This window comes from Vipera ursinii (assembly GCF_947247035.1).
Source record: "Vipera ursinii genome assembly, chromosome: 9".
NCBI classification, from domain to species: domain Eukaryota; kingdom Metazoa; phylum Chordata; class Lepidosauria; order Squamata; family Viperidae; genus Vipera; species Vipera ursinii.
Window position 1 is genome coordinate 24,404,952 of NC_139523.1, and position 19,819 is coordinate 24,424,770.

The 19,819-nt window shown below is 49.4% G+C and overlaps 1 protein-coding gene across 2 annotated transcripts; it reads right to left on the minus strand.

Annotated features, from left to right (window-relative positions):
* Positions 1 to 564: 564 nt before the first annotated feature.
* WDR62 (WD repeat domain 62) lies at positions 565 to 19,355 on the minus strand. Of its 2 annotated transcripts, none has more exons than XM_083370007.1 (30): positions 19,241 to 19,355; positions 18,513 to 18,604; positions 17,606 to 17,668; positions 17,375 to 17,432; positions 16,115 to 16,285; positions 15,260 to 15,394; positions 14,199 to 14,381; positions 13,949 to 14,109; positions 13,313 to 13,487; positions 12,970 to 13,107; positions 12,646 to 12,821; positions 11,814 to 11,905; positions 10,874 to 10,999; positions 10,512 to 10,579; positions 9,737 to 9,858; positions 9,443 to 9,518; positions 8,988 to 9,099; positions 8,580 to 8,643; positions 8,218 to 8,340; positions 7,985 to 8,133; positions 6,823 to 6,875; positions 5,836 to 6,024; positions 5,563 to 5,705; positions 5,227 to 5,348; positions 4,230 to 4,355; positions 3,046 to 3,172; positions 2,854 to 2,959; positions 2,322 to 2,388; positions 2,012 to 2,097; positions 565 to 1,550 (listed from the first exon to the last, which is right to left on the minus strand). In XM_083370007.1, exons 5-30 carry the CDS (start codon positions 16,175 to 16,177, stop codon positions 1,284 to 1,286), a joined length of 3,249 nt encoding a protein of 1,082 aa, XP_083226133.1. In that variant the 5' UTR covers positions 16,178 to 16,285; positions 17,375 to 17,432; positions 17,606 to 17,668; positions 18,513 to 18,604; positions 19,241 to 19,355; the 3' UTR covers positions 565 to 1,283. The 2 variants fall into 2 exon arrangements, with proteins under 2 accessions (XP_083226133.1, XP_083226134.1); XM_083370008.1 differs by having other exon boundaries at positions 19,109 to 19,299.
* Positions 19,356 to 19,819: the final 464 nt, after the last annotated feature.

The window sequence follows — 19,819 nt, forward strand, 5'->3', positions numbered from 1 at the left end:
TAATTCGGTGTCCAATGGAGACCCAACCTTTGCATTAGCAGTGTTTGTCAATGGACTTCATCTCCCAGAATTCCCCAGCCAAGGATGCAAAAGGGATCTTTCCTTCAATGGTCATCTACCTGAGCCTAGCCATACGCACTCTCTTCTACTGGGCTGGGAGTAAAAGTCAGCTTAAACCCAGTGGATCTCTGGGTTGTTGAGTTGTTATTTGGGGAACCCGTGTCCCCGAGGTTTTTCTTCCTCCCACCCAGCCTTTGTGCTGCTTTGCACTTGAAAGCAAACATGTCTCTTTTCAAACAGCACCAGATTTCCATGTTTGTTGAAGGCTCTGATTTGAATAAACCTGTTTCCGTGGTCAGGTTTCCGAGCAGTGTGATTTTAATGCGCGCATCCTTTTTTTTTTTTTTTGATTAACAAACCACTCTGGAAAACGGCTCACCTGCAGCTCGTGCAACCGTTCCCTGGATGGAGATTTAGGCAAGCCCAATCGGAAGAAGGTTAAGTACTGTATTAAATCCAGCCTTCTGCTTCCCATGGAGCCCCCCCCCCTCGAACCAAGTGGATGAAGGAATACAATCCTGCCTCGTCCTTAGCTTTACTGCAGTGTTTCTCAAACCTTGCAAGTTGGAAATATGTGGACTTCAACTCCCAGAACTCCCTAGTCAGAAATCCAAAGAACTTCAGCAGGCATGGAGCTGAAATCTTTTGGCAGGCAGCTTTCAGTCGAATCCAAGCAGGGTTTTCAGCCTGGAGCAGAGATTCACTTAGGTGTGGCCTGTGTTGGGCTTCTCAGGGTCTCCTTACTCCCCCCTTACTTTATTATAGCTTCTTTGTTCAGGGACTGAAAATCTGACTTGGATCTTGGCTCCCCCTTGGCTCCTCTCTGAGGTTCACGCATGGCCAGTTCAGTCTGCCCCTCTTTCAAATCCAAAAATATTTTATTATATTTAAAACTTTAAAAAAAAGAGTAAACCGTTACAAAGCTGTGCTGCAACCCGAGTTTAAAACAGCACCATAGGAGACTTTCAGGACGCCCTTCTGAATTTTAACTCTCTTTCCTTAAGTCTTATAAAAACATTATTTTTTCCCATAAAAGGATGAGTTAAAATCTGACCGAACTGTCAGCCTATCTGGGCAAACCGTCAAACTTTTCCTATGGACAAAGAGCTAAAGGCAACACGTGAATTGGTCGGTGCTCTTGTCGAACGGCCAGCTCCTCAGGAGTCACACCGAAACGAACATCCGTGCGCAACAAACGTGTGGAAGGGCAGGAACGGGGCCCTTCAAGGCAGGCTGGTTTTCTGGGCCTCCTCCAGCTTCTTCTGAACCAGGTTCAGCAGCGAGTCAGAGTAATGCTTCAGGAGTGCGTGGGCCTCGCCCTCCTGGAGGCAGCTCGGCCAGAAAGACGAGGGGTCCGTGGCAGTGGCTACATCAGCGTGATGCCTGCTGTCTCTGTTCGCCAGTTCGCTCTTCATCCAGCAGAATGTGCTAGAAAGCCTCTGCTTGAGGTGGGTGAGCTCCTCCGGGGTCCCATCGGTGCAAGAAGACACCTGAAAGATTGGAACGCATTCTGGCACTGCCACCTGCCTGTCCCCGGCCAAAGCCTCTCTTCCGGGCGTCATTACAAAAATAAAACCACACAGTAACTGCAGTGGAAATAGGAGCAGGGTGTGGTCAAGATGGCTGTGAGATTAAAAGCTCTTTTTTTTCAACATATGCTGCCACCTTTAATTTTTTGATCACACCGGGATAGGAGAGAGGATAAGAGTAGTATGTTAGAATATAACAGAGAGGGGTCCAACCTTGGTCACTTTTAAGACTTATGGACTTCAACGCCCAGAATTCTGTGCTGGCTAGGGAATTCTGGGAGTTGAAGTCCATAAGTCTCTTAAAGAGGCCAAGGTTGGACATCCCTGATGTAGCACAAGGCACATTTTAGGAACCTGGCACACCCATCCAAGTAAAGCTGCATGTTTCATTTTTCATAAAATGCCGGAATCTCCCCCCTTACCTTATCGTACAGTTGCAAAGACTCTTGAAATGTGAGGCGTAGAGCCTGCAAGCTCAACTCAAAATTTTTGATGAGACCCTGGATTTCTGAGAAGGAGAACAGAGGGGAAAAATAATTATAACAACAATAACAAAAAAGAAATAAATCCCTCTTTGGAGATTCACCAAGGCTGGGAAAAAGACCAAAATCCCGCCGACTGCACTCTTTTCAAGGGACAGGTAAATTGTTCCAGCTGATCGTATCGGCTGCCAGTTCCTCTGCAGGGCCAGCATCAAACTCATTTTATCCCAAGGTGGCTCCAACTACTTACCTGAAACACAGGATGTTTTGGCCTCAGGGCTGCCTTTCAGCTCCAGCTGGATTTCTGCAGGAGGTTTCTAAAAGCCAGGTGTTTCACAGAGGTTAGAGAGCCACTGGGCAGGTTTAAGGCCAGCAGCTTCGTTTCTCTATCAAGTCAGGAGTGCTGGATGGGGGGCCTCATTCCACCACTGATGATGTTCCCACATTAGGAGACAAGCTCTCGTTCAGCTACGGTCAAGGATGCCTTTCCTATCCACCAGTTTTAATTTGGAATTTGAGAAATTAATCTGGGGGATGCCAGCACCGTCATGCTGCATGGTCCCAAGGGGCAATTGGACTTTCTTTGCTTTTCCTTCAGTTCTTGGATGAGAAGCGAAACGTCTTCAAGGAAAAACAAAGGAAGTCTGGTTGCCCCTTGAAAAAAGCCCCTTTGGGACAACCTGGGTGGCTGAGACTCTCCAGAGACGTCACGTCCCATTAATACAGGCCACCTGTCTAATACACTGCACAACAGTTTTGTAGGTGGCTAGCCACCAACTTGCCTTGAATTTCGTGAAATCGCTGAGTGGTAAGCTCTCCTCTGTGAGGTGTTCGGCGGAGGCTGCCTGCGCAAGCGGACGGACTCTTGGGAAAAATGCAGCCGCAAATCTGTGTCGGAGAGAACAATCTCAGGGCAGGATTCTAGACGAAGCTTCCCCACAAACAGAGAGGCAACGTGAAGGGAAGCAGCTGACCTGCAGTTCTTCTGAGCACGCGAGAGAAACCGGGCGGAGATGCTCAGGCGAGGATTCAGAAGCGGGCTCCCCCCGTCCTCCCGGTCTTCAAATGGCTGCAGATCTTGGAGACAACCATCAATTTTTTCTGTACACAAGAAAGAAAGGCAGGGAGTGCCAACCAAGAAGAGCCTTTGTAGCGCAGGGCTGAACTGAGGGCTCCTTGCTGCTCTCTGAGCTTAGTTGCTTTCTTGCAGACGTTTCATGGCTCAAGCGGGTGACATCATCCGTGCCAGAAAGGAGTGGGGTTTGCTGATGACGTTACCTAGTTGGGTCGTGAAATGTCTGCAAGAAAGCAACTAAGCTCTGAGAGCACCAAGGAGCCCATAGTCCTCCTCCTCCTCTTTTTCCTCCCCTCCTCCTCCTCCTCCTCCTCTCCCACTCCACAACCCCTCTCCCTTCTAGCACTGATAATGCTCCCTGGTTGGGTGATGAAACGTCTGCAAGAAAACCAGCTCAGAGAGCACCAAGCACCCCACAGTTTGTATGAGTCTCCTGCACTCCGGATATGGGCAGAAGCCAAGAGAAAGGACCAACTCTGGACTTGGGAGGCAGGGCCTGGAGCATCTTGTTACCTGGCTGCTTAGCATAGGCGAGCCGAAAAAACATGCCCCATCCTGGCATGAAGGTGAGGAGGAGGGCTGCCCCAGCTTGCTTCCCGAGGCTTGGGGTCGGCTCCCCTGACTCTGGAAGGGGCCAAGGGGGTGGCAACTCACAGGCCCAGTTCAAGTGGTGAGGGGGCGAGCTGCTTTCTGTGCCGGTTGGCCCTGGAATTGTAGGCCATTACGGGACTCTGACAGGGACGGCACCTGCAGCTGATCTACAGCCGAAATCCTGGCAAATGGTCTTGAAGTGGCCCCAGACTCCATTCTTCACCCCTCAGAAGCCCAACTCCATGCTTAAAACCCCTCTGTCTAAGGCCGCAAGAGATGGCCAAGCTCAGCCCAAGCAGGGGGACACACAGCGCCTAAGAGACCTCCGCCCACCCCCAAGAGTCTGTCGACTCCCCGCTGGTGCCAATTCGCCTCGACCTTTAGTAGATCAGATTCTTGTGCACAGGCACATTAAAAAGAAACCCAAAGGGCTTTGGGACCCTATCCTGGCTCCCGGTTTCTTGCGCCTGGCCGAGACCGGCCGGGCGTTACCTTCCAGGGGGTCCCCGGCCAGGGTTTCGAAGTGGTGCTTGAGGTATCGTTCCTGCTCCGGCGTCTGGGGCAGCGACCCATTCTGGGAGAAGTTCTCGTCCAGGTTGGCCGTCTCTGCTTCGGCCTCTGCAGAGCGGAAAGCAAAGGGGAGGCTCAGGTGCTGGGGGGGGGAGGGTTTCTAGCCTGCGTCTCAAGCACTCGTCCTTAATACAGGTGGTCCTCGACTTACAACCACAATTGAGCCCAAAATTTCTGTTCAGTGAAACATTTGTTAAGTGAGTTTTGCCCCATTTTACGACATTTTCTTGCCACCGTTGTTAAGTGAATCACTGCAGTTGTTAAGTTAGGAACACGGTGGTTAAGTGAATCTGGCTTGCCCACGGACTTTGCTTGGCAGGAGGTGGCGAAAGGGGGTCACCTGATCCTGCGACTGTCATAAATATGAGCCAGTTGCCAAGCATCCCAATTTTGATCACACGATCCTGGGGATGCTGCAACAGTTGTAAGCGGGAAACACAGTCAAAAAATTTTTCAGTGTCGTCATTTGGAATGGTCACTAAATGAAATGTTGTAAGCCGAGGACTACCTGTATCTCTCCTGCCAGCCGCCTTCTTCCTCCATCAAGGTGGACTGCGAAATGCCCCCCTTCTCCCTCACCCTTTTGGGATGGATGGCAGCTGAGCCCACAATCCCCCTCCTCCTTCTCCAGATTTCTCTGAGTGGGTGGACTAGACCGAGAGCGGCTTGGTGTTGATTCATCATTGGTGCAGAAAAAAACCCGATTCTTCTTCTCTGGCCGCTTCAGATCGCTTTCCTCAACTTGGCGTCCTCCAGAAAGAGTGGCCAGCTCCCAGAATTCCTAGCAATGGCTAAGGGAATTGTGGGAGTTGAACACGACAGGACTTCTAGGACCAGCGGTCGGCCGGCTCACGAAAAGGACCCGCTTGATCTGGTACAAGCTGGGGAGGGATCCATGAGGGCTGTGCAGGGATCTTACCTTCGTGCTGATGCCCGGAAAGAGGCAGGTCAGCATCCAAGGGCGTCACAGAGCAGATTTTCTCAGGCGCCTTGTCTTTGGGGCTGGAAGCTTCCTCCTCGAACACAGGCTGAGGGAGCGACCTTGAAGGAGAAAAGAAGGCGGCCGCTGGTGGATCCACCCTTCCCGGGCTCAGGTGAACTGAGCAGGCGAGGACAACGTAGGCTCTCTGCCCCAGAGCTCCTCCCAGGCTCCAGCATGCAGCAGGCCTCCTGACCAGCCTCCTGCTCGAGTCCAGGACGGCCGCACTGGGATTTCTTTCCGAGAACGTGTCCTCGGGGTCTGTGGAAAACAAACCTCTCCCTGAAGGAAGGACTGCTCTCCGCCTGGGAGGCGTAGAGGGTGCTCCCGCTGCCCTCCAGCCCCTGGACTGTGTCCTCGTCGGAAGACAGAATCGGTTGCTTGAAGCCTTCGGTTACGTTGCTGGGAGAATCCTCGGTCTGCGTGGCAAAGCGAAAGCGTTCCTTTCATTGACGCCTCCTCAGGACTAGCCCTTCGTTATGAGGGCTCGGGGATAAATGCGGGCACTCGTTTAGGGTCAGCCAAGCAGACCGACCCCTCCCCGCCCACCTCTAAAATCAGCCGGTCCAGGTCCGTCTCAGCCAGGCTGCGGCTCTGAATCGGGGTGAAGAAGCTTAAGTCGGCGTCCAGGATGGCTTTAAGGGGCTCTTTGTCGGCTCGCTCAGCCCAACGGCCCTGGGGCTGGTAGCTGACTCTGGCGTGAAAGGCGCTGCTGTCTGAGTGGTCTGCTTCTCCGAGCTGGGAAGGGAAGACAGAGGAGGAGAGCCTCGGAGAGGGGGACTCAGAAGACCTGGCTGGCCCTGCCCCACCCAGCTGGGGAAGCCAGGCAAAGGCCTGCACTGAATGAAGGGCAGAGCCCTCTAGATCAGAGGCCCCCGACCTTTGGGGCACCAGGGAGGGAGGTTTCTCCACAGACCAGAGGGGGCCTGGTTTTGTGTGCTGCCTGCACCCCACAGATGGGGCTTTGCTTGTTTGTGTGGACCGGTTGCTGGCATGCCGCGGCCCAGCACTGGTCCACGGATCGGGGGTTGGAGACCCCTGCTCTAGATGGGGGAGACCTCAATGGCTGCCACCCCCCAAGCCCTGAAGGGCCGGGTTAGGGAAGGCAGTGGAAGAATCCAAGCAGCACACCTCTCGTTGTTACAGGCAGTCCTCGGCTTACAGCTGTTTGTTTAGCGACCGTTCAGTTACAACAGCACTGACAAAAGTGACTGACCCACAAGCGTCCCCAACGGTCACCTGATCAGAACTGACGTGGATTTACGACGGTTGCAGCATCCCAGGGTCACCTGATCACCTTCCCAGCCAGCTTTGACAAAGCAAAGTCAATGGGGGAAGCCCGATTCACCGAACAACTGCGGGGATTGTGATGGCAAAAAGTTGTAAAACTGGGTGCCATTCATTTAGCAGCCGCTGGAAATTCTGGCCCCAACTGTGGTCCTAAGCCGAGGACTACCTGTACTACTAGCTGTGCTCTCTTTCATCTCCAGAAATTCCGGTCCCCTTGGGGCAGCTCGACCATCGGGTGCGACTTACCAGTCTCTTTGCCCACATGGGCAGTTTGCCATTAGAGAGGACACAGACAGGAGCTGGAAAGCAGCACGGGGAGGGGGGGGGAAGAGAAAACCCACATTAGGAGGGATGGGTGGAGAGTGAAGGTAGACAGTGTATGCAAGGAACCAGCTTGGGGCGTTTTAATAATCGAAACATAAGCGTGGAAGTTTGCGCAACCTGTCTAAGAAGCTGTGCTCCGTAGTAACAAAGAGAAGGGGGCTGGATGGTTTCCCCCAAAGAAGAGAAAGTTAGAAGAAATAGCAGAACTGCAGAGCCGGAGGTCTTCTAGCCCAACCCTCTGCTGAAGCAGGAAATCCTCGACCATTCCGGCTGTCCAAACTATACTAAAAACGATAGACTGCCAGCGTTCCTGACGTTACCAACCTTTCCTCCGTTTCATCAGGAAAGAGGAGGAGGAGGAGGGGGGGGGAAAAGCCACTTCTAAATTCTTCAGGGATTTAGCAGATGCTGCAGCGGTTCTGCCCAATTTATGAGTTCCAAAGCAATGGTGGTCACAGCTCCCCAAACTGCACTCCTGATAGACCTGGAGGGCTCCAGGCAAGGAAGGCCACGTCTTTTTAGTAGCCTGCAGGTCAGGATGCTCTCGGCCCAGCCCGTCTCCGCAGCCCTCCGTCATCATTATTTTTATGGGAGATTTAATCTCCAATTCAATTCACAGTCTGGGACTGGTTAAAAACTTAACAGTGCTGACCAAGGACTTTAGAGCTGCTAAGTATATAGGCACTTCCAAGTAAGGTTTATTATTATTATTATTATTATTATTATTATTATTATTATTATTATTATTAATAATAATAATAATAATAATAACAATAATAATAATATGATTGTTGTGGTTGCTATATTCATCACACAGATGTTCAGACTGGGTTTGGCATTTTTGTCTACCTATCGAGTCCTTTCCAAGGGCCTGGGAGAGGCAGGTCCGGATGTGGGATGGTGTTAGAGGTTATTATGATTATTATTATTAAATTTATTTGCTGCCCGTCTCACATCATACGACTCCGGACAGCTTACAGGATAAAACGTTAACCAAGCGTTAAAATCATCAGATATAAAATGACAAAGCAGATAAAATAAAATTATTGCTAACTCAGATAACTTGGCTTGCCCCAAGACATACCTGGATCAAGGTCATCTTTAACCGGGGTCTGCAGAGCTAATTCTTCCTCTTCTTCTTCCTCCTCCTCCTCCTCCTCCTCCTCCTCTTCCTCCTCCTCCAAATCAGAATCAACCACATCCTGGCAGGGGACTCTTTCAAACATTTCCACCCTGGAAAGGAAGGTTCAAAGCATCTGTTTCTTTGCACAGCTGGGCCAGAGTTTCTGGACTTGAGAGCTCAGGCTGGTCCGGTACCTGACCACGGGGGGCCACGCAGAGTCCCTGACCTCCTGCTGCACCTGGATCTGTTCCAGTTCCCTCAGGTGCTGCTTCATGCAAGCGGTAATTTCAGGGCTCAGGCGCCACACAAAGATGCAGCTGAAGAACAGAAGGATAAATGCTGTTAAAAAGTAGGGATCCCTGCAGGGGTGGGGCCCCCACCCTGCTTTTCCCAGCCTAGATCTGAATTGTGCCCCACGGCACAGACAGCCTCATCCCTCAAAACCGGCCACCACCCCAGTGTGCATTAAATTCTCCCACTGTCCTTCCTGGATCAGCCTGGAATCTCACAAGCCTTGAAAGTCGTACATGCAGCTTGGAGAGACCAGACCGCCCACCTGTCTCCCGAGACGGTGATCAGATGTTTGCAGTCGAAGGTAAATTTCATCCCTGTGATGACTTCTGCAATGTAGAAGGTGTGAATTAGTGCGTGGTTCCCCTTGATTTAGACCATGTCAAACTCGCAATGTCATATGACGTCGCGAGACATATCAGGACTGTTTTGCGATTGCTGGCAATAGGGTGGGCGTGGCTTCCGGATGACGCGTCCGGCCCACAGGCCGGCAGTTTGAGACCCCTGATTTAGACGAAGGTCTTCCAGGTATCACTTGGGTCACTCTTATTCACAGGATAGCCTCTGAGCATGTGCAAAGCATTGGATCAGCCAGCACATGTCTCTGTTGGCTTCATACCGGCGTACCAGAGAAAATCAGAGAAATTCAAAATAGCAAGACCAGGAAACAAACCTGAGTGCCCAAACATTTTGGCCACACATTCTCCAGAGCGGAAGTCGATAATGGAAATGCTTTTATCCGAGCAACTAGTGGCCAGGAATGTTCCAGAAGGATCAAACTGGACCTGCAGAGGGATCAGAAACCAGACTATATCAAATGGTGTCTTTTCTGCAAATTGCTATGTCTGTATCTATCTATCTATCTATCTATCTATCTATCTATCTATCTATCTATCTATCTATCTATCTATCTATATAATTAAGAAACCAACCATCCACCTCACAGGGGATTCTGGACAGTGAACAAATACAATTACTGGCCAAGAGACAGTTAGCCAAATTTTTGATCTTTCCAAGCCTCTTTGAGACATTAAATTCTAATCTGGAAAAAAAAGTCTCTCCTTGCAAGCAGCGGGCAATGCCCGATTCTGCCCTGGGGGAACACATTTTTCTACGCATCTCCTTTACCTTGAGCAGGGATCCATCGTCACTGTGGGCCCCTTTGTAGCAGCCCTTCTGCTTCCCGCTGAACGTGTTGTAAATCCTGGAAGGTGAGAATTAAGCTCGGCTCAGGCTGGGGCTGGCTCAAGGCAGAGGTCTTATGGGCGGGACAGGCCACTGGCGAGGCTCAGCCTCCGCTGCACCCCGAAGGCTGGGCTCCAGTCCCTGGCCGGGGGAAAGCCAAGGCCTCCCTTGTTTTCTCCACTCAGGCGTAGTTTCGGGAATTCACGAGGGCGAGGAGAGCGCTGGACAGCATCTCACCTGACGTTTCTGTCCTGGCAGGCCACAGCGACGTACTTCTGAGTTATATCCACGTCCATGTCATACAACGTGGTCTTCTCTGCAACGTGGTGAGACCGGATAAAATTAATTCCGCCTCCGACCTGGAGTGAGGAAGCAGGGTAGGGATTTTGATCCAGCCACCTTAAAACTAGGGGTAACAAGCTCCCCGCAACCGGACTCCCCAAATGAGTTGGGTTTCAACTGGAAAGCAACTGGCCTATAGAAGGATACAGGCAGAGTGAAATCTGTACACTGCGACTCCCGGAAAGGGAATTGTTATTTTAATATAAAAAGGGAGAAAATTAGCAACGTTCTGCTAATTATGATCAGAAATGCCAAACAAGGAGAAGCTGCAGGAACAACAAATGCAACCTAGACCGTTTCCGTAATGCCCATCCAGATTCCCTGGAGACGAGCACAGAGAACCCCCAGCAATCCGGGGTCATTGGAGACCCTAACCCTACTGGAAGTCCTGCCTGATCAGCAGCTGTTTCGATAAATTTGCGCAGGAAAAGTTTTGTTCAACTCCTTAAATCAGACTAAAGTGAACGGCCAACACAACGCCATGGGCCACCAAACTGTGAATCAACAGCTCGTGTTTAACTGAATATATTCAATATATTCAATTCAGACTCAGCCAACTCCAGTCGACTCTATTTTACTCTTTATATCTATTTACATCTATTTATATGCTGCTCAAACAGCTAAGAATTGTAATTGTTTTTATAATATAATGATAAATAATTCTAAGAACCTTTTGCACGCTGCGAAAATAAATGCTTTTGTCAGCTCCACAGCTAATCATCTGAATACGGTTATTTCCTATTGGGGGAAAAAAAGTTGATGAAGAAAAGGAGGTCAGACAGATTAGCCTTCTCGTGTTCAGGTAATTTATCTTTTATAATAAGCTTTTCAGATTTATGCTTCAGCCTCATCCCAGTTTATCCATCCTGGTGCCGTGCAGGACGGGCCTCCAGTTCCTGCTATCCCTGGCCAACATGGTTTGAGAAAGGCTGAAAGATGGTCAGAAGGACTTACAAACAGATTTGTCACAGGACTCCGTACCCGAGGGGTCTTAAGCAGCGCCTTCTGGCCAAGTTATTTCTGCCTGCTTACCAGCGAACCTGACTGCTGTTATAGCTGAGGAATGGTCATCCAAGGTCTGCTCCAATTTGTAACTGCTTCCCACATTCAGGACGTGAATCAGCCGATCTCGACTCGCTGAGGCCAAGAGCGCCAGGCCTGCAAGCAGAGGGGGGAAAACACTCCCGCTGCATTTCTTTCAAAGTGACGCAAAGCTGCTCCCGAAAATCCCAAGAATTGCAGTGACAGAATTGTTAGAAGATGCCTTAGGCAGCAAGGTATCTGTTTCTGTTTGTGAGTGTGGGGGTGCGGGTGTATGTGTGTCATGGGTGGGTCTGCACACACAACACAAAACACGGGGATCCAACCTTTTGGCCTGGTGGGGCCACACTGAGTGAGGAGGAATTGTCTTGGGCCACATACAAAATACAGGCAGTCCCCGACTTGCAGCCGTGCATTTATTGACCATTCAAAGTTACAACAGCACTGAAAAAAGAGACTTAGGATCTTTTTTCACCTTTACCACCGTTGCTCCCTCCCCCTGGTCATGTGATCAATAGTCGGATGATTGGCAACTGATTCATGTTTATGACCGTTGCCGTGTCCCAAGGTGTGACCTTCTGGCAAGCAAAGTCAACGGGGGAAGCCAGATTCACTTACCAACCGGGTTACTAACTTATGAACTGCAGGGATTCACTTAGCAACTGTGGCCAGGAAGGTCATAAAATGGAGCAAACCTCATTTAACAACTGTCCCACTTAACATAAACAGAAATGCTGGGCTCAGTTGTGGTCGTTAGGCCGAGGACTATCTGTACATAATCTAGTCAATGTATGTAAATCACATATCAAGGTTAAAAAGTTTACGATCTGGTGGGGCCGCCTTACTAGCCGTGCAGGCTCTCGGGTTGGACCCGCCTGGCTTAAAAAATATAAAAGTTCAGCCACACAAACTTCCAGATTTAAAAAGCAACCTGTTTCTGGTTTGGAATACTCCAAGCAGAGGACTTCCGAATCGTGGGCCTCAAATTTCATCACTTCCGCCATGAATTTTAGCTCATGTATCCTGCAAGACAAAAGTTCAAAAAAAAATAATTAACGGTCTGAAAGTTCACTGATTGGAATCCATGTCTGGCATTTCCCAGGGTGCAGAATCAGAACCTATCAGAAATTACAAAAAAATCGACCAGCTACATCCGATGGTCAAACTCTGGCAAGGGAGCAAAATCAGCTAAGTGTGCCGGTCAGACTTAATGGCCATCGATTCCCAGGTAATGATCTACAGGTAGTCCTCGACTTACAACAGTCGAGCCCAAAATTCCTGTTGCTAAGCAAGACAGTTGTTAACAGAGTTTTGCCCCATTTTATGACCTTTCTTGCTGCAATTGTTAAGCAAATCCCTGAATTTGTTAAGTGAGTCGCACGGCTGTTAAGTGAATCTGGCTTCCCCATTGACTTTGCTTGTCAGAAGGATGCAAAAGGGGATCACCTGACCCCAGGACACTGCAACCGTCGTAAATATGAGTCAGTTGCCAAGCATCTGAATTTTGATCACGTGACCCTGGGGATACTGAAGTGTGAAAACTGGTCACAAGTCCCTTTTTCAGCATCATTGTAACTTTGGTCACTACATGAACTGTTGTAAGTCGAGGACTGCCTGTACCTTTTGGATGGATTACTCAAGGCCTTGTGAGTGTCGGACTAAAGTTGTATCCCAGCATGGATAAAGGGACAGAGAAGGGTTAAGTGGGTATTGCAACAGACAAACATCCAGCATGGAAGGAAGGAAACCAATCCAAGACCCACCTCAGATTTCCGGCTCTGTCCCCAGAGGCCAAGTGCTGACCATCGGGGCTGATCTGCATCACTCGGACGCCGGATTTTACATCAATGTAGCCGACGTTGTCATTTCGTTCCGGCAAATTCGTTGAATCTTGCAAATACGGAGTGCTCTTTTCCACATACACCACCTTCAGCAAGTTCTTTAGGGAGGAGAGAAGTAGGACGGCACATCAAAAGGAAATTAACAGGGTAAGGTTTTAATTCTCTTCAGCCCTTGAAATACACTCTGCCTCACCAGTGGGGGGAAGCCAGCCTACAACCGCCCTGTAAGAAAGAGGAGGAACTTACGTCGCTGTAGACGTTCTTCTTGAAAGGTCCGTGCGTGTTGTTTTCCAAGTTCCAAAACCGTATAGTGCTGTCTGAGGAACACGTTAGAAAAGATCCTGGGGGCAAACAGCCTTGGCGGTTTTCGAACTCGGGATAAACCTAAGACGGAGCCCGCAGCATAAGAGAGAAATGAGAACGTCAACACGGGCGGTCTTTCCATTCCTGGTCACAGAACTAAGGGGGGAGGGCTGAGCTCTGCAGGCGAGGGGGACATGCTCAGGCAGCAGGGGACCCCCCCATCCAAGGCCACCCAGGATCCCAGCAAGTGACTTCCCCTCCCTTCCCAACAGAAGCAGCCACTTACCTCAACGTTCCAGACAAAGGAGCTGTGGAAAAGATCCGACCACACTTTCCCAACGTGGCCCTTGTCTTTCACATCCCAGATGTACACGCTGTGATCCTTGTACACACAGGAGAGCCAGTGACGGCGAGGGTCGAAGACAACGGCAATAGCATCTGGATAGGAGGCATCTGGCCTTCTGGAAAACACCAGGTGTTGCTAAGGGGAGGAGGGGGAGGGAGGTGCAAAAGAATCCAATGTGCTGGACTGTAACTTCCACAAAAACCTATTAGCTCCTCTGGGGGAAAAATGCCACTGCTTGCAGAAAAATGGGTCTTCCCAAAGTATCAATCACTCCGTATCTGAGGATTACTGAGAAGCAGGATTTGTAGCTAGAAAAAAGCAAGGTTTGGGGGAGCCAATATGCTCTAGTGATTAAGGCTCCAGGCTAGAAACAGGGAGATGGTGAGTTCTAATCCCGCCTTAGGCATGGAAGCCAGGTGGGTGACTTTGGGCCAATCGACAGGAGGCTGGGAGTTCTAGTCCTGCCATGAAAGCTGGCCAGGTGATTTTGGGCAGTGAAGAAAGCCCCAAGGGGGGGTGGGTGCGGGATCTATTGGGTGCCCCTGTATTTTCCAGCTCAGCCTGAGCAATGCCAACCTCAGGGTCGGGTCGGTAGCCACATCGATGCCCAGGTAGTGCGGCTTGGGCAAGTCGGAGAGGTAATGCAAGTTGTGTGCTTGGAAGAGGCGCACGGTTCCGTTAGCACAGCCACAGAAAATGAATTCTTCGCTGACACAAATGCAGTTGGCCAGCGTCACCTCGAGGGAAGGAGAAAAAGGTGCATTAGGGGTGATCCTAAAGGAGCAAGGGTGGCGTATCCCGCAGGAGCAAAAAATGGCCCGCTTACTTTCAAATCGATCCATTTTTCCAAGATGCGCTTCTCGTTAAACAGGCAAAGCAACCCGGAGTAGGAAATGCAGAAGGTGCTGCCGGCCATTTTGCCATGGCCACACGCCACATCGCAGAAGGTATTGTTGTGAAGCTCCCCAAGGAGACCAGAGCGACCCACCAGGGGAACCGTCTCCTTAATCTGCGAGAGGCAGTGATCGTCACAGGCTATACAGGCAAGCCTCGGCTTACAACCGTTCATTTACTGACCATTCAAGCTTACAACAGCACTGAAAAGAAGTTATGACCGTTTTTCGCACTTACGACCATTGCAACATTCCCAGACGCTTGGCAACTGGTTCATACTTATGACGGGTGCAGCATCCCAGAGTGTCCTGTGATCTCATTTTGCGACCTTCTGACAAGCAAAGTCAATGGGGAAGCCAGATTCACTTAACAACCTGTGTCACTCACTTAAGAACTGCAGGGATTCACTTAACGATTGTTTCAAGAAAGGTCATAAAATGGGATAAAACTCACTTAACAAATGTCTCGCTTAGCAACAGAAATGTTGGGCTCAGTTGTGGTCGTAAGGCAAAGACTACCAGTAGAGCAAGGCTGGGCCACTATGGGTCCTTTATGACCTGTGGACTTCAAGTCCAAAGAATTCCTGGGAGTTCGACTTCAATTCCCAGAATGCCATGATTGGCTGGCTCAGGAATTCTGGGAGGTGAAGTCTGCAGGTCGTAAAAGGGCCAGAGCTGCCCACCTTGACTCTTTAATGGCTTTTTAAGGCCACCTGTTCATGCAGGCCTCTGAGCAGCTTAGAGGAGATAAAAGTCATAATTTTTGAAAATGACTGAAATAAAACATGTTGGAAGGGAGATATCAGATTAGGACACCACAGCGGCTGCTTAGTGCGACCATAAATACATAAAAATATTTTAAGACAGGTTTTTAAGTTTCTTCCTGAAGGCCATCAAAGTCATCAAGGCGGCCGGGGAATTCTGGGAATTGAAGTCCACAGGTCTTAAAGTTGCCAAGGCTGGACACTATACCTGGTATAAGGTACAGGCTTACCTTAATTTCTCTGGAGCCATCCAGAAACCAGAACTTGACATGGCGGTGCCCGACTGTCACAAAATAGCTGTCCTCTGAGAAGGAGATGGCCATAACTTTGGAAGAGACTTTGTTGGAGGCGATGAGGGTATCGCTCTGTGGGGAATAAACACCACCCAGCAATTGCTGTAAGATCTGCTCAGGACAGAAGTACACCCTCGACTTACAGCAGTTCATTTAATGACCCTTCAAAGTTACAAGCACTGAAAAAATGACTTATGGCCGGTTTTCCCACTTAACGACCAATGCAGCATCCCCACGGTCTCGTGTTCAAAATTCAGATGCCTGGCAACTGGCTCAAATTTATCACAGTTGCTGTGTCCCGGGGTCACGTGATCCCCTTCTGCGATCATCTGACAAGCAAAGACTAGGGGGGAAGCCAGATTCACTTTACAATCATGTCACTAACTTAACAACTGCAGTGATTCGCCTAATAACTCTGGCAAGAAAGGTTGTAAAATGGGGCAAAACTCACTTAACTGTCTCGCTTAGCAACAGACACTTTGGGCTCAATTGTGGTCGTAGGTCAAGGAGTTGAAAACAGAGTTTGTCAATCTGGGTGGTGGCTACGTCATCTTCTTTTAACCATGATTGAGTGACCAAGCCATATCAGGGTTCTCTTAACATGCGAAAGCAAAACCCAACCTGTCATATTGGGACCTTCAGGATGTGAGAACCATATCCAAGTTCTCCTGTTCTACCCATTACATCCGGGTTCTCCTGCTGTAGAATCCGTACACTGTATCTCGGTGAAGATCCTGGTGTTCCAGACCTTGTGAACGGGGCCTCCCCATGGATCCCGCAAGAGGGTCTTACCTTCCAGTCCCACACATTCACTTTCATGTCATGAGGATACCCGACTGACACGAGGTATTTCATACTGGGAGAGAAGGCCACACAGGCCACGCCGTGCTTGTGGCCGTGAAGTTCGGACACCTGGGACTTCTCCTCTGCATCCCAGACTCGGACGGCCGGCTGGTGCCCGTTCTGTGGGCAGAAAACCCAGAAAAGAGCCAGTTTAGTCTAGTGGTTAAGGCACCAGGCTAGAAAGTGGGAGCCGGTGAGTTCTAGTCCTGCCTTGGGCACGAAAGCTAGCTGGGTGACTATAGGCCAGTCACCAGGGGGTGGTGAGTTCTAATCACGATGAAAGGCATGATGAAAGGTGGCTTTGGGCTAATTGCCAGGAGGTGAGTTCCCACTTTAGGCATGAAACCCAGCATGAAAGCTGGGTGACTTTGGGTCAATGACCAGGAGGTGGGAGTTCTAGTCCTGCCTTAGCCATGAAAGTCCCTCTCTCTCTCAGCCCTACTCACCTCACAGGATTGTTGTTTTGTGGGAAAATAGGAGGAGGAAGACATATTTGCTGCCTTTCATTATTTGTAAAAATAATAAAAGGATAGCAATAAATAAATAAGAGAATTAGGAGAGGCCTTCATCTGAGCATTGGTCAACTCAGCCAAGGAGCTGCCTTAAAGACTATGCAAAGCCCTCTTTGCTATGAGATGCACACACACACACACTCACACTGTTCAGAAAGGAAGCAATAAGCCAAAGAAATTAAACCTTGAGAAAAGAAAAGCAAAGGAAATGTAGTTAACTGCAGCTTACACCAGCTCTTTCGTTTTACCACTTCCATAAAATGCTTCTTGTGTAGCCTTTTGCTCGTTTCTCAGAGCGGCCCATTCCCTCTTTCCTCATGTAATTGTTTTTCATGAATTGATTCTCACTCATTCTCTTCACCGGCCTATCTCAATCAACTGGCCATTCATTTTTGTATTCAGGCCACATTCATCCTTAAGCAAGCTCTTCCTGTTTTATCGCAAAAGCTTCACAAATACACCACTCCCGCTGGGGATACTCCTGCATGATTTATAATAAGGGCCTTATGGTACAGGACCTGGGGGTGGGGGGGAAACAGCAAACCTATCTGACGAGCGCAACAGAATGAAGAGTTGATAAATAGACCGGTTCTTTGCAACAGCCTGTTTTTGGACTTTCTACTTTTCTATTTATCATTTTTACTTCATGTTGTTTTTTAGCTTTTTAATTGTACTATCTAAGAAAAGAGTTACTCACCTCTCCAGTGGCAATGTATTTCCCATCAGGAGAGAAAGACAAAGCGCTCACAGTTTTCCTTAAAAAGAGAGAAAACCTTCATTTCTTTCTTTCTTCAAAAAAAAATGAACACTAGTAGAATACATCCACTAAGGTAGTCCTCGACTTACAACCACAACTGAGCCCAAAATTTCCACTGCTAAGCAAGACGGCTTCGGGAAGGATGAAATAAAAATCGGAAGAGTGGCTTACCGGGCTGTATTAACGATGTGCCTTTGCTGGTTCTTCTGAGGACTGAAAACCACAACCACACATCTGAGGGAAAGAGGAAGATGTTGAGAAAGTTTTCCAGGATTCAGAAGGGGAGGGAAAATTTGAGGACCCCTCGCAGGTAAAAGCTGATCAGGGTTGCAGTTCTTTTGCTTTCAAAACACACTAAATCACAGTCTAAAAGAGTGATCCAGGATAAGCCTCTGGCCCTGAGCGAGAAGAACCTGGAACTCTTTTAAATAGTATACGATAACAGCTAAATTATGCTTTGTCTGAACAAATTGTCAGTAAAGGCAATAAAGTGTGGTTTGTGATGGGCCCCTTTAAATGAAAATGAACATTAAACACATGCATTTTATTGAAAATGGAAAGAACTGCTTCCAAACAGCTTTCAGAGCTGCAGGAGAAAATGACAGAAAACACATAAGCCACTGGTTTACTAGGTGTGTTCTCAGGATAAACTATGGAAAAATATTAAGGTTAACAGAAGGATAACTTCCTTCTTCTGGCCATGAAATAGGGACCAAACAGCACTAAAGATGCTATCTGGTTTAGGTGGTGAAAAGGATTTTGTAACCCTCCAGAATCTTCTGGAGCGGGCAGCTATAATCAAATCTAATAAATTGGGTTAAATGAAAAGACGCATCTCCCCCTTGCCATTCCAGCAATAGACCACCATGCCACCCCGACTCTCAGAAAAAATTCACTGTCACCACAGCATTTGGCATAAACTTTGGTTTAAGGGGCTATGATATAAAGGCATTTCCTACCCCTGAAGATTTGGAAACAGATTTGCCCTCCACCTCGTCTGCCTTTAAGCTTACTGGATTTGTGCAGGGATTTCTATGGTGCGCCCAAGAGTTTCAATCTATGGCAGCAAAGGACTCACCCTGTTGGATATGCGATGCGTCCCGAGTTTGGGTCACAACTTAAGCCATTGCTGGTCTGAGCAGTTATTCCCAACACTCGCTCAAGGGTCACCTGCCGGGAAGCAGACAAAACATTGGGGCACCTACCAATCCAGTTCACAATCCTTGTAAACGCATGGCCAGCGCTTCCATTTTGATAGGACCCTGGGGATGCTGCAATGGTCCTAAGGGGGAGTCATTTCTTTCAGTGCTAACTTTGAATGGTTGATAAACAAAGATGGGTAAGTTAGGCCAGGGGTCCCCAAGCTTGGCAACTTTTAAGACTTTTGGACTTCAACTCCCAGAATTCCCCAGCCAGAGCAAGGGATTGGGCTACAAGACCTCCAAGGTCCCTTCCAGCTCTAGTCTGATTGATTGACCCGCTCCACCAAAATACACACAAAAACCCCCAGACCCAACCTAGAAGAGTGCTACAGGAAGCTTTTCCGGGTTACGCCCACTCTCCAGCTCCGCCCACTACGTCACCACGCTCTGGGTTCCGCCCCCCTCCCCCCCCGCATTCTGAATCCGCCCATCTCGGCGGCCCCGCCCCTCCTTGGCTTGCCCCGCCCCTCACCGCCTCCTCCGGCCCTTGCTGTTTCGACCTTCGCCTCAGGCTGAGGAGAGGCGGCGACTCGAGGCTCGGGTTCGTTGTTCGCGGGTAGAAGCAGCCGCCTCCTGCTCCTCCTCCGCCGGCCATCATCCCTACCGAGCCCGACTGTTTGCCAACCGGCGGTTCTCTTCCCCCCTTTCAGCCTCCGCCGGCACCGCGGCTCAGCGCCCCGTAACCGTCCCAAACAGCGCGCGGAAACGATGCTGCTCCGTCGTTGGCCGGGGCCGCGTCAATCAATTCCGGACGCGGCCAACGGGAGGCAGGCTTTGCGAAGAACGACCTGCCTCTAAAGCAAAAGCCGGGCGCGCGCCGCCGCTTTACTTTGGACCAATCAGATGGCGCCGTCGCTTCCGCCGCCCTTCTATCGTAGCTTCGCGGGTTCGAATCTGGCCGGCCCGGCCCAAATCTCGGATATTTCATTCCTTTGTCTTTTTTCAAGGTTTCCACATGCCAGTCAACTCCATTAATTCCCAGTTGTTCCATTAAGTTCATCCATCTTATCTATCTATCTATTAGATAGATAGATAGATACAGTGCTTTTTTTGTAAAAGAAAAAAGGTGCCGGAACTCACACATGTCATACAACCCGCCTTGCCTGTCCTACAAGGTTCCCTCCAAAAAAGGTGCCGGAACTCCGTTCTGAGCGTTCTATGAGAAAAAAAAAGCCCTGGATAG

Coding starts and splice junctions, on each gene's coding strand:
- WDR62 (XM_083370008.1), bottom strand. CDS start 19,234: ATGATGGCCGGCGGAGGAGGAGCAGGAGGCGGCTGCTTCTACCCGCGA. Junction 11,000..11,813: donor GTATTCCAAACCAGAAACAG/GTTGCTTTTTAA, acceptor CTCTGCTTGCAG/GCCTGGCGCTCTTGGCCTCA. Junction 1,551..2,011: donor CTTTGCAACTGTACGATAAG/GTAAGGGGGGAG, acceptor CCAATCTTTCAG/GTGTCTTCTTGCACCGATGG.